This window comes from Cervus elaphus, chromosome 28 (assembly GCF_910594005.1).
Source record: "Cervus elaphus chromosome 28, mCerEla1.1, whole genome shotgun sequence".
Classification (NCBI taxonomy): Eukaryota; Metazoa; Chordata; class Mammalia; order Artiodactyla; family Cervidae; genus Cervus; species Cervus elaphus.
The window spans coordinates 42,517,872-42,531,425 of record NC_057842.1 but is presented as its reverse complement, the minus strand read 5'-3'; the positions used below and the strand labels follow the sequence as shown (position 1 = coordinate 42,531,425).

General features: G+C 39.3%; 2 protein-coding genes across 2 annotated transcripts in view; one reads left to right on the top strand and one right to left on the bottom strand.

The window, feature by feature from the left end:
- Positions 1–10,943, bottom strand: part of AK9 (adenylate kinase 9) — a 112,650-nt gene extending 101,707 nt beyond the window's left edge. The window contains exons 1-5 of the mRNA XM_043890150.1: positions 10,866–10,943; positions 3,283–3,410; positions 1,921–1,984; positions 313–365; positions 121–217 (exon numbers count right to left, since the gene is read on the bottom strand). Of these exons, the coding sequence (XP_043746085.1) occupies positions 121–217; positions 313–365; positions 1,921–1,984; positions 3,283–3,399 (331 nt within the window). The 5' untranslated portion in view covers positions 3,400–3,410; positions 10,866–10,943. The remainder of the gene's footprint in view (positions 1–120; positions 218–312; positions 366–1,920; positions 1,985–3,282; positions 3,411–10,865) is intronic.
- Positions 10,944–11,697: 754 nt separating this feature from the next.
- The window catches only part of FIG4 (FIG4 phosphoinositide 5-phosphatase), a 174,623-nt gene continuing 172,766 nt past the window's right edge, over positions 11,698–13,554 (top strand). The window contains exon 1 of the mRNA XM_043890083.1: positions 11,698–11,982. Coding sequence (XP_043746018.1) covers positions 11,917–11,982 — 66 coding nt within the window. The 5' untranslated portion in view covers positions 11,698–11,916. The remainder of the gene's footprint in view (positions 11,983–13,554) is intronic.

Sequence of the window (13,554 nt, the reverse complement as noted above, 5' to 3'; positions counted from 1 at the left end):
CGGGATTCCTGCGCCAGGGGTAAAAATAAAAGGTGCAACTCCGGGAATTATTTGTGCCTCAGATAAACCATGAGTCTTAAGGTTGCTCTGAGAGCCACTGATGTATAAAAAGAAACATACCAAAGTGAGAGACTTCTGAGGAGTTGAGCTTCTCCAGCATTAACTTTGTGACAAGTTCATCTGGAATGCTTTGGCCACTGATCAGCAGTGACTGCAACTAAGAACAAGCATAGATATTGCATATGACAGTATAATGTACATGCGATACACAGCTTTTAAAGAAATCGTAACAGTTTTGAAACTTAGATTTACCATAGCTCCTGTTACAGTGTCACTGGCAATCTGTTCTTCCAAAATTGGTAAAGCTAAAATATGAATTCAGAATATTAGCACAAATTGTTCTGAGAATTTTCAAGTAAGAAACATATTTGTATGTTTTTAACTAGTAACACAGATTGATATTTGTGTCACTTTAGAGTTTACAAAGCACATTTACACTCATGATATCATTTAAGCCTATCTAAAGTACAAGGTAGCAGAATGTATTCCATAAACAACTTCTCTCTAACATTCACCCAGCTAAAAGATCCTGGGGAAGCTAACTTCCCAAACACCTTTGCATCTTGCATGCTTGTGCTCTGTGTAGTGTACCAGGGAATACTGATGAAATGAGGTTGTATATGACAGTGATTTGGAAATTAGAAAGAATTATACAAAGTATACACTAGTATTAACATTACTAGTCCAGATACTTTTATAACCATGCATAGTTATATCTACAGCCCACTAATTTTGCACACTGATTGTATAAAAGGAAATTAATTATATATTAAGAAATGTTAAAAATAGATAAAACTCTGAAATTAATCTAGGAAAAAGGGGTCCTGAGGGTAAAATTCTAATAACTTGGTTCCTTTTTAAGAGGAGATATTTAATCCCATGATGAAAGATATTCTAGGACAGAAATGACAGGGGCATAACCTAGGGGAGGACCCAGGAACCTATGATGTCCCTATCTGCTGTTAATCTATGATAAGTTTGGTGCTTTTTAAGATTTCCTACAAGTGGATTTTATTTTGATAACGAAAAAGGGGACATTTTAAAAGTTTTGTGTGTGTTTGTGTTATGTGTTAACAAATTGTTCTCCCTCCAAGTTGTACCAGATCATCATTGCATTAACAGCATGTGAAATGCTCATTTGATAACATTCTTGCCAACAATGATAGTAGAAACTGTAAAGATTCACTGCCAATCTATTCAGCAAATATGGAACAGATTATTTACATTAGCATTTCTTTGAATAATAACAAAGTTAAACTCTTTCTCGTATATTTGTCCATTTTTATTTCTACTTTTATGAATTATAGATTCATTCTTTTGCTTATTTTTCTTTTAAGGCATAAATGGTTTTATTTATTAAAAGAATATGTATGTACAAAGATACAAATCCCTGTCTTATATATTGCAAAGAATGAAAAATGAATTAAAAATGACAAAAAATAAAATTAATCATTGAAGATAATTTAGTCCTGGGAAATCTTCCCATGAGAAGCTGTGAGAGTTCCCTCTCTTCTCATCTTTCATAGGGAGATACCCACAACACACGTAACCCCATTCGTTCTAAATTATGCAATTAGAGAACTGGAGGCAGTAGAATGAAGTCAAAGATGTTTCATAAACATCTTGAATTCTATGACCAAAATTAAGACTAACAGAAGGGCAAAACATGTTTGAAGCTATTTTAAAGATAATATTAAATGGGGTTGGTAGTGACGTCTGATAAAGCAAATACAGCAAATAATCATAGACTCTAGATAGTAAGTAGATGGGCGTATGGGTGTTCATTGTATAATGCTTTACATTTTAATGCATATTTGAAAGTTTTCATAATAAAATATTGGGGGGAAAGGTAAGATTTACCTTCTACACGAATACATTTCCATGCCTGTGTTATCTGTTGGGCTAATGTTGTCTTCCCAACCCCCTTAAAAAGAAAGACATTATGTAAAACCTAAGAGAATAGCTATTTGCCAACAAAACACAATTTTTAAAGATTATATTAATAGGTACTACAATTACATAAATATTTTCAAGTAAAATTTTTTCCATACAATAAGTAAAGAATAGACCCTAGGTATGAAATATTTATAGCTTCATTTTTCTGTGTTCACTGTCCCACTTGTCACATTTTGTGAAGTGATTTAAGTTTTTGTTTTAATTAAGAAAATAGTCCTGAAACCAGGAAGGTGTACTGTAATGGTATTCTAGCTATTGCACTCTTCAATTGTTAAATTTTATAATTCTGAATACAAATCATTGTGATAATATTGAGATTCATCATTTTATTTCCTTCCTAAAGTTTATGATTGTGAATGACTAAATGTAAAGACTTCCATAGAGTAACTTTCAAGAGCAAAAACTTGCTTCGTAATAGATATCTTTGAAAAGTATCATAGTTTAAAGATAAAAGCTCACTTTAATGAAGTAACGTTTATATCTGATTGCTTCCACTGTTGACTTTTAAAATTCCATTATGTTTTTAGAAACATAATAAAAGTTATTGGAAACATTTCTTGACTCTGTCCCAGGGTCTGTAGAAAAGCAAGTCAAGAATTGGGTTCAGTCCTAAGATTCTGCTATTCCAGAGAGGCTTTTATATTAACCACCTCAGGCCCTTTAATGGTAGCTACCAACTAGCTCAGTGGCTGAAAACAGTTCTCATCTAGAGGTCCTTACTAGAACTGCCTAGGAAGGAAAGCTATCTTACAACAGCCATTCTTGGTTTCTTCCTGTTTTGTGGAAAACTGATACATAGGTCCAAAAACAGACTGTAAGGGAAGATGAAGCACATTCCCTCTCAGGAGCTTTAGACAGGGATGGGAGAATCTTCCGTTTGTCTCTTTAGTGTCCTGCCTTCACATATCCAGAGAGCCTCACAACAAATTTCACAGAAGTTTTATGTGAAAATTGAGTGTGAAATAACTTTGGATCACATACTACTAATAATTGTCATGGAGCAGTGCTTTGATGAGTTAATTTTTTCATAATATAAAAGCAAAGATAAATACAACCTAGGTTCCTTTTCAGTAATAGTGCACAAGAGGAGAGAAAGTTATAATTTACAACCAATACTATTTCAGAGTTCAAGTCATACAATGGAAGTCTAAAAAACACTCAAAAAATTAGCACATTATGTAGTTTTCATTCTTATATGGTAATATTAGATTATGACTTTAAAAATTTTAAATTATATTAAATAATAAGTTAGAAGAGATAACTTACTGGCTTCCCAAATACAACAAAGCAAACAGGTTTAGACAACATAAAGTTTATGTCAGCTTCATCTTCATTAAATATGTCCACAAAAGGATGCTTTTCTGTCTTCTCTTGAGAAGTCATAATACAAAACACTATAGTAAGAAAGAGTAATATTGTTAAAGTGTCTAATTTAGGAGAAATAGGCAGGCAGGTTGGGGAGAACTAGAATATTCTGTGAATTTACTAAGCTCAGAAGCCATTCCACTCCACTGAGAGATGGGTTTTGCCAGTAATGGCAAATAAGTTAACTGATTTATTAAAACAATACTTAGTTCATAGTTTGAGACAGAAAGCAAAAGCCAATATATGCTACATAAGAGACAGCTAAAATAAAGTCTCTTTGAAAGACTAAATTAAGGAAAAAATACACACATGTACATATACACATGTATGTTTTGATGTGTGTATTCTATTAAAGGTCAAATTAGTGTACACACAATCACCTGAAAAAAGCTCAATAGCAGACACTTAAAAAAATAAAATTAAATGCTATATGTATACACACATAAAATTTGTCTATGGGTATGTATAGAGCCTACTAGTGGCTCTAAAAGAAATCCTAATGGAAATGAGAAAATACGTAGAACTGAAAAACAATGAAACTAATATATAACAAGATAAACAAGCTTTCAATTTAAGAAGTTAGAAAAAGAAAAATAGGAAAAATAGAAAAAAAATTTAAATTAATAAATTAGAAAATAAACATTATACAAAGAAGGTCAACAAAGCTAAATAGTGGTATTTTGAAAAGATTTACAAATAGAAAACTCTATCAAGGTTGATCAAGAACAGAAGATAGAAAGCACAGACAATATTAGACATTAGTTTTTTAGAGGTGTGTTTTCTCACATCTCAAAACTAAGATTTTCCTGTTTCTGTTTTTTCTTTCTTTCATTACAGTCAGAGAATGTTCTCCATGTTATAATAATTCTTTGAAATTTGTCGAGTCTTGTCTTATGGCCTCAGTTCAGTTCAGTTCAGTTCAGTCGCTCAGTCATGTCCGACTCTTTGCGACCCCATGAATCACAGCACGCCAGGCCTCCCTGTCCATCACCAACTCCCAGAGTTTATTCAAACTCATGCCCATCGAGTCGGTGATGCCATCCAGCCATCTCATCCTCTGTTGTCCCCTTCTCCTCCCACCCCCAATCCCTCCCAGCATCAGGGTCTTTTCCAATGAGTCAACTCTTCTCATGAGGTGGCCAAAGTATTGGAGTTTCAGCTTCAGCATCAGTCCTTCCAATGAACACCCAGGACTGATCTCCTTTAGGATGGACTGGTATGGATCTCCTTGCAGTCCAAGGGACTCTCAAGAGTCTTCTCCAACACCACATTTCAAAAGCATCAATTTTTCGGTGTTCAGCTTTCTTCACAGTCCAACTCTCACATCCATACATGAGTGGAAAAACCATAGCCTTGACCAGACAGACCTTTGTTGGCAAAGTAATGTCTCTGCTTTTTAATATGCTATCCAGGTTGGTCATAACTTTCCTTCCAAGGAGTAAGCGTCTTTTAATTTCATGGCTGCAGTCACCATCTGCAGTGATTTTGGAGCCCAGAAAAATAAAGTCTGACACTGTTTCTACTGTCTCCCCACCTATTTCCCATGAGGTGATGGGACCAGATGCCATGATCCTAGTTTTCTGAATGTTGAGCTTTAAGCCAACTTTTTCACTCTCCTCTTTCACTTTCATCAAGAGGCTTTTCAGTTCCTCTTCACTCTCTGCCATAAGGGTGGTGCCATTTGCATATCTGAGGTTATTGATATTTCTCCCAGAAATCTTGATTCCAGCTTGTGCTTCTTCCAGCCCAGCGTTTCTCATGATGTAATTTGCATATAAGTTAATAAGCAGGGTGACAGTATACAGCCTTGATGTACTCCTTTTCCTATTTGGAACCAGTCTGTTGTTCCATGTTCAGTTCTAACTGTTGCTTCCTGACCTGCATACAGGTTTCTCAAGAGGCAGGTCAGGTGGTCTGGTATTCCCATCTCTTTCAGAATTTTCCACAGTTTATTGAGATCCACACAGTCGAAGGCTTTGGCATAGTCAATAAAGCAGAAATAGATGTTTTTCTGGAACTCTCTTGCTTTTTTGATGACCCAGCGGATATTGGCAATTTGATCTCTGGTTCCTCTGCCTTTTCTAAAACCAGCTTGAACATCTGGAAGTTCTCGGTTCACGGATTGCTGAAGCCTGGCTTGGCGAATTTTGAGTATTACTTTACTACCGTGTGAGATGAGTGCAATTGTGCGGTAGTTTGAGCATTCTTTGGGATTGCCTTTCTTAGGGATTGGAATGAAAACTGACCATTTCCAGTCCTGTGGCCACTGCTGAGTATAGCACCTGATAATTTTCAAAAAAAAATTCCCTAAATCTTTGAGAAGAAGAAACAATTTATATTTGTTTGATGTAGTATTCTTTAAATGTTGACATCAAGTTTGTGAATTTCATTGGTTAAGTCTTCCGTAATGCTTATTGATTTATTGTCGATCGAACAAGATTGGACATAGAAGGAAGCAAAACAGAGAAAATAATGCTGCAGATAGATAAGATGCTTTCATAAAGTTATCACAAATAAATTTGAAAACTTAGGCAAAACTGACAAATTACTAGAAAAATCAGCTTCTTAAAGAAAAGAGAAAAACTTTGAGTGGTTCTATAACCATTAAAGAAACAGAATCAGTAACTATAAGTCTTCTCACAAGGAAACCAGATGGTTTTATTAAAATGCTCCAAGTCTTAAAATTATATAGACAGTCTTTCAGAAAAATGATAAAGTGGAGACTTCTTACATCAGTTTATGAGTCTCATCTAACCTCCATACCTAAACCAGAGAATAGTGCAAAAAAGCAAAATTATTGCCAATTTCATTCATGAACAAGATTCTTAAAAATCCTAATCAAAGTAGTTAACAAGTTGAATTTAGCAATATATGAAGAACATAAGATCATTACACTAAGTTGCATTTCCCCAGGGATTCAAGGACAGTTTAATGTGGGAAAATTAATTTTCATATTAAAACAAATTTAAGGAGAAAAACTATATGATCATCTTAGTAGAAGTAGAGCTTCCCTGGTAGCTCAGACGGTAAAATCGCCTGCTTGCAATGCTGGAGGTTCAACCTCTGGGTTGGGAAGATCCCCTGGAGAAGGAAATGGCAACCCACTCCAGTACTCTTGCCTGGAAAATTCCATGGATGGAAGAACCTCATAGGCTACAGTCCATGGGGTCGCAAAGAGTCGGACACGACTAAGCGACTTTGCTTTCACTTTAATAGAAGTATGAAATAATTCAGCACCCTTTAATGATCGCTAAAAGATAAACCTCTTACCAACTAAGAATAGAAGTTCTTTTATTGGTAAAGTATAAGACAAAAAGACAACCATTATATCTAATGATTAAATATTTAAAATATTCTTTTTTAAAACAAAGCTATAATTATTTCCAGATGATATGATTGTTTACATAGAAAACTCAAATATACCACAGATAAATTTTAAGAATTAATAAGATAGTTCAGTTTGCTGAATTCAAAATCATTATACGAAATTCAGTTGTATTTCTATAAATCAAAAATAGCTAGAAAATGTAACCAAAGATAAATATGACTTAGCAGCAAAAACATAAACTAATAATTAGGATTAAACAGAATGAAAGATATTCAAGCCCTTTATGGAAAAGTTATAAAACCTTATGAAAATATTTTAATAAGCAGACTTTCCATGAAAGATGGACCAAAACTTTGTCCTAGTGGCCTGGGGAATTGCTCATGGAACCATGAAAAATGGATTAGAGGGGAATATGTGTGTGTGTGTGTGTGTGTGTGTGTGTGTGTGCGCGCGCGCTCCATTCACTTCAGTTGTGTTTGACTCTTTGTGACCCCATGGACTGTAGCCCGCCAGGTTCCTCTGTCCATGGAATTATCCAGTCAAGAACACTGGAGTGGGTTGTCATTTCCCTCTCCAGGGGATCTTCCCAACCCAGGGATTGAACCCATATCTCCTGCACTGCAGGTAAATTCTTTACCATTGAGCCACTGGAAGCCAGAGGGGACTATATACTTCCAGGTAAATGTGATATGGTTACACTTTCTGTGGAAGTTAAGAATATTCAAATAGGCTTAAAATACCAATATTATTTTAAGATGACAATATGAAACAAGATGTAGTAAGAAATATTACTAGTATATTTTAAAAATTGAGATGAAAACTTCATGAACTAAAGGCCTGAAATTTCAAGATTAGAAAAAATAATACCATGAAAATTAGTATAAAATGTAGTTGTAGAGGGGGAAATGCATCTAAACTTTTTCAAGAGATCATGCATTTATTAGGGAGTCTCCATAATATACAGTAAAGTCAAGGCCCTAAAGCCTGGGATGGAGATATCTGGATGGATGCCTAAGTACCTTGCATCTTGAACCCCAAACACTCTGCCTTAACAGAAGTAGTTTTCGCATATCCGGAAAAGAGCGGCTTCTCCTTGTCTCACTTGAGGCAGATGCCTCAGAAAACAATGCTTGACCTTTACAAGGTCTACCTTTATTTTCTCTCATAACTTCTAGAGCAGTAGCTGGGGTTAAGTGTCAGCCCAGCCCAACTGGAGGTGCTAGACAGAAAGAAAGTTATGCAACTAAAGAGCTCCAGGGCCTGACTGTGATGTACCAACAGGAACCAGGAGAAAATGCCTGGGAAAGATCTTGAGGGTGTCAGGTGGGGGGAATGCAGACTGGATAGGAGCTGATTGATACGTGGGCTCTCTCACACTACTCATAGTTTAACATCCTAGCTAGGACACCCAGAGCAAGTCCTAATTTTCACTGCTGGTAAGGTGACTTGATGCTTGGAGAAAACCAATAGACTATAGTGAACAAGGTGAAAATGCCAGACTGCCTTAGCAGGGCATAGAGAAAGGTGTTAAATACTCACGGAAGTGACATGTTAAATAGATTTTTTATGTTAGGCCAGAGAACCATGAGCCAACTCTACTCTTTGGGATGGCCAGAGTATACTCTTCTCATTATGACATTAAAGAATGAGCTGGTAAGGGGACACTGTGATCATTAAGAAGCTCAGAGGTGGCTGTCCTTTTGGGGGGCCAGGATTTAAGGTAAGGGAGAGGCTGCTATGATACTGGTTTCTCATGTGTCAAAGGGGCTGACAGGGTCTGGAAGAGCAGAGGCCAGGTGGTAGCAATTGACTGTCAGAAACAAAGTAGGTATAATTACTATACTGGCAGCAAGCCCAAAGTGGGAACAAACAGGACTCTCAGAGATCTGTGGCAGTGTTGATAAACATGGACTTTCTAGGGGTAAGACAGATACACAGTCAATGAAAATGTTGATTACCTTACATTTCTAAAATGACACAAGGCAAATGAACCAAAGGCTGATGTCAGTAGCCCAGGTGGAAATCATGATTCCTTGTTCATGATTCCAGAGCCAATTTACCAAAGGGAAGGCAAGGAACCCTTGAGGATGGAGCCTACAAACTCTATAACAAGTACTGATGATAGGTATTCCCCAGCCTTTCTCTAAGAGAACCTACAACCATTAACCAGAGAAACAGACACTCTGGATATAGGAATATTCTCCTCTTTCACAAGCTATAGAACACAGGGTCTGAGCTGACGTCAACACCAACAGATCCAAAATGCCATCATAGCCTCCTGTGAGAATGAGGGCAAATGGAGAACCAGTGATAAATGGGGCCTTGGCTCAAATCTATCTTACAGTGCATCCAAAGTGTTCGCAGGATCACTCAGTGGTTATTTTCATGGTTCTTGAGTGCATAACAGGGACTGCAGCTGGTAAAACCTTCCCTGGGGTTCCCTAACTGTAGAGTAAGGGCCACTGTGTAGAAAAGGGCAAGTGGAAACTCCTGAAACTGCATACCCACTCCTTAGCTTCTGGCCAAGATAAACAATAGTAAATCATTCTGAATGAAATGGAAGAGTGCTACCTCCAAACTGTTTAAAAGATGCATCATGTTGTTGTATTGGAGAAGGCAATGGCAACCCACTCCAGTACTCTTGCCTGGAAAACCCCATGGACAGAGGAGCCTGGTAGGCTGTAGTCCATGGGGTCATGAAGTCTCGGATATGACTGAAGTGACTTAGCAGCAGCAGCAGCATGTTGTTGTAGTCGCTTAGTTGTGTCTGACTCTTTTGTGACCCCATGGACTGTAGCCCTCCAGGTTCCCCTGTTCATGGGATTTCCCAGGCAAGAATACTGGAGCGGGTTGCCATTTCCTTCTTCAGGGGACCTTCCCAAGCCAGGGATCGAAGTTGTGTCTCCTGCATTGGCAAGCGAATTCTTTACCACTGAGCCTCCAGAGAAGCCCTTAAAAGATGCACAGTCCTGTTTAATTCTGTAGTCTTGAGTTTCTGCAAAAACCAGACAGATCATGACATAATATTGGACCATTTCCAGTAGTAATATATGGATGTGAGAGTTGGATGGTGAAGAAAGCTGAGCGCAGAAGAATTGATGCTTTTGAACTGTGGTGTTGGAGAAGACCCTTGGACTGCAAGAAGATCCAAATTACATTCAGAAAATTAAGAACATGGCATCTGGTCCCATCACTTCATGGCAAATAGATGGGGAAACAATGGAAACAGTGACAGACTTTATTTTTTGGGCTCCAAAATCACTGTGGATGGTGACTGCAGTCATGAAATTAAAAGACACTTGCTCCTTGGAAGAAGAGCTATTATAAACTTAGACAGCATATTAAAAGCAGAGACATTACTTTGCCAACAAAGGTCTGTCTAATTAGAGCTAGACAGGGATTTTTCCAGTAGTCGTGTATAGATGTGAAAGTTGGACGATAAAGAAAGCTGAGCGCTGAAGAATTGATGCTTTTGAACTGTGGTGGTTGGAGAAGACTGTTGAGTTTCTTGGACTGCAAGGAGATCATACCTGTCAATCCTAATGGAAATCAGTCCTGAATATTCATTGGAAGGACTGATACTGAAATGGAAGCTCCAATACTTTGCCCACCTGATGCAAAGAACTGACTCATTGGAAAAGACCCTGATGCTGGGAAAGATTGAAGGCAGGAGAAGGGGATGAGGGAGGACGAGGTGGTTGGATGGCATCACCGACTCGATGGACATGAGTTTGAGCAAGCTCTGGGAGTTGGTGATGGACAGGGAAGTCTGGCGTGCTGCAGTCCATGGGGATGCAAAGAGTCGGACACGACTGAGCAACTGAAGGGAACACATTTAGCAGTTGGAAAATCCTCTAGCAGTGAGTTCTGCGATTAACAGGGAGCCCATCTCCTGGGAAACCTAGCACTTCTACCCAGGCTAGGTTAGCTGCCATTCCAGTACATCTAACACCTCACAGTAGGTGCTCAATAAATATTTGCGGAATGAAGACATTATCCCCTGAAAAGGGAAGTGGGTTTAAAAAGCGGGATTTATGGAGATCCCAAAGTTTAGTTTTGCAAGAGAAGGCACTGGTTTGGCGCCCCTGCAGGAGGTGGGATTCCATTCATGCGATACCAACATACATCTGAAAGGTGAATTCCGACCCTTACTTACCTGGCCTCAGCAGACCCCGGCAGACCCCACCGGTTGGCCGCAGCCGCCTCCCCGGACTGTCTGTTGAGCGGTTGCCGAGGGAACCCAAGGCCGAGAAGAGCGCAAAGCCTCTTGGGGGCGGGGGGGCGGGGCGGGACCTATGGATGGGGGTCTATGATTTACTGACTTATTTTCTCTTTTTATTAAATATTCACTTTTGTACCCAATTTTGTATTCATTCCTTTTCACAAATATGGAAGGTGATGATCAAGGAGGGTACATGCATTGTCTATGTCCACATACATCAAAAGAAAGAAATCTTATTTTAACGCAGAACTCCAAAGCCATTGCTACATCGCACTACGTCACACTCCGCAATTAATTCACTTTTAGAATTTAGGAATGGTTAAACTTATGCACAAACAAATATGTGGCAAAGTTGGAAACCAACTTTGGGTGCTTAAATTATCTGAACCACACACCCTCTGGATAGTATGAATTCTGTTGAGTCTCCTAAAAAAATAAAAGACAAAGAGATGGGAGGGAAAAACACTCAGTGAAGTGGAAGTAGGCAGGGAAAACAGACCAACTTGGGAATGAATCTGTTGGCAACTCGGAGAACCGCTTCAAAAGAAGCAATCCAGTCCCAAATTATCCACTTTTTCAAAGAGAAGGACCACAGAAGCGAGAAATTCAACTAAACCGGCAACGCTCTCCCCCGCCCACGTTTCCTCCTGCCAGCATCAAATATGGCGCTCTTTGCTTCCTCCCCCGGCAGCACGCAGGTTCGGGAAAGCTAGCCCGCCTCTCCTTGGTAAATCCTCCAGCCTCGCCCCCGCGCGTCTGGGGCGGGGCTTGCCTGGAGGTGGGGCGTAGGGATCCGGAAACACCTGAACCGTGTTAGCTAATCCCTCATAAATTTAGCGTCCAGGTAGTGCTTCTCCGGGCTGAACCTGGCGTCCAACTTCTAAAACGTCTCCTCTTCGAATCGTTCAGGGGCAGCCCAGAGGCTGCCGCAGTTTGGGCCGCGGCCTGGTGCCCTGCTGTGGGGGCCCCCATATTAGCTCGAGCCATGCCCGCGGCTGCTGCCCCCATCATCAGCTCGGTTCAGAAGCTGGTCCTGTACGAGACTAGAGCTGTGAGTACCCCGCGCCGTGGGGCGCCGGCGGGAGGATGGCGGCCGAGCAGGTGTGGGGCAGAGACCGCATTCTCCCCCCTTGTCCCCCATTTTCTCAGTTCCCTCATCCCCGCAGAGGGGACTGTGTCCGGGGCTGGGGCTGGGGCTGGGGCTGGGGCTGGGGGCGGTCTTCGCCTTGTAATCGCACCCGGGGCACTGCTGCTTCTGCATGCGAACATTTCCACTTAAAAAGCCACGGTCGGAGCACACGGGCAACAGGTGTTTGTGGTATCTCAGAAACTGTTAATGGAGCTTTATACGAGTTACTGAATTCTTTTCAACTTGGAGAAAGGCTTAAGAGTTCTGCAGTTACTGGTTGCAGCACAGGTCGCGGTCTGGAGTGTATTTTTGATCATGGCATAGCATTGCTGAGATTGATGTTAATTACGTGCGCTGTACTTGCTGACGTATTTCTCTTGATTTGAAAAGAAGGAAAAATGTATTTTCTTTAAAGACAGTCGATTTGTTTGGGTAACGTTGTTTTGCTTTTCCCTTGACTTTTCCAACACATTTTATTTTATTTCGTCAAATCGCCATGAAAATAGTTACTCGTAGAATAAGCAGACTTTTTTAGGTTACTAGTTCTCTAAAATTTAGGCAACATCAGTCGAACGTAGGCTGTCTCTATTAGGAGAGTATCAGAAGGTACTTATCCTAACACTTTCTTGGTTGTAATAGGGTCGTAATAGCTTGTCTGCCTGAGGTCATCATTAATGTAGAAACAATGTTGACCCTTAGTTAATTTTGCTGACAGCTTCTTCTGATTAGATCCAGCCCAGAAGATGAACTCACCTAATGTACTGTGTATGCAGATACCCTCAGTTGTCCCCTGAGGAGAGCCATAGAGAAGTATCATTTTGAAACAAAAGCTTCTGCTTTCTGTACCAATGCTGATCAATGTCCCTAGTTAGAAACATACATACCATGTTTAAAACACATCAATTTCAGCCCATTAAACCGAGCATGCCTGAGAACTGGCTGATATGTGAATGTTGTTTCTAAAGCAAAATTCATATTATAGGGCTTTTCTGCTCAGAAACTTCAGTGGCTCCCATTCTGAGGAGCGGAAACTCTGCATTCCTTAAGCTGCCATTTAGTTACTGGCAACTAAATAGATCCAAGAAATTTTTTAAAATGGTGGTAGGTTGTATTAATGAGAATAATAGCTAATACTCTTGAAAGAGTTATATAGTCCAGGCATTGGTCAAAACACTCTACATAGTTCATTATTTAATCCTCATAAAACTTCTGATGCAAATATTGTTGCTATTACTATTATTATTTGGTGAAGGAAAAAATGAGGCAAAGAGAGGTTAGGACATTGAACTGTGTGGGCTGGTAACTCGTGCCAGGCGTAGATAGTGTGTAACTGGATGGCAGCAAATTGCATATATAAATTGAGAGTAAATGACTAGAAATTTTTACAGCAATTGGAGTAATTATATTTCAGATGAATCAGATAAACGTAGGGCTTGTGGATAATGTCTTTGGTTTTTTGTTTTCAACTTTATTATGGAAATTTCAAGAAAATAC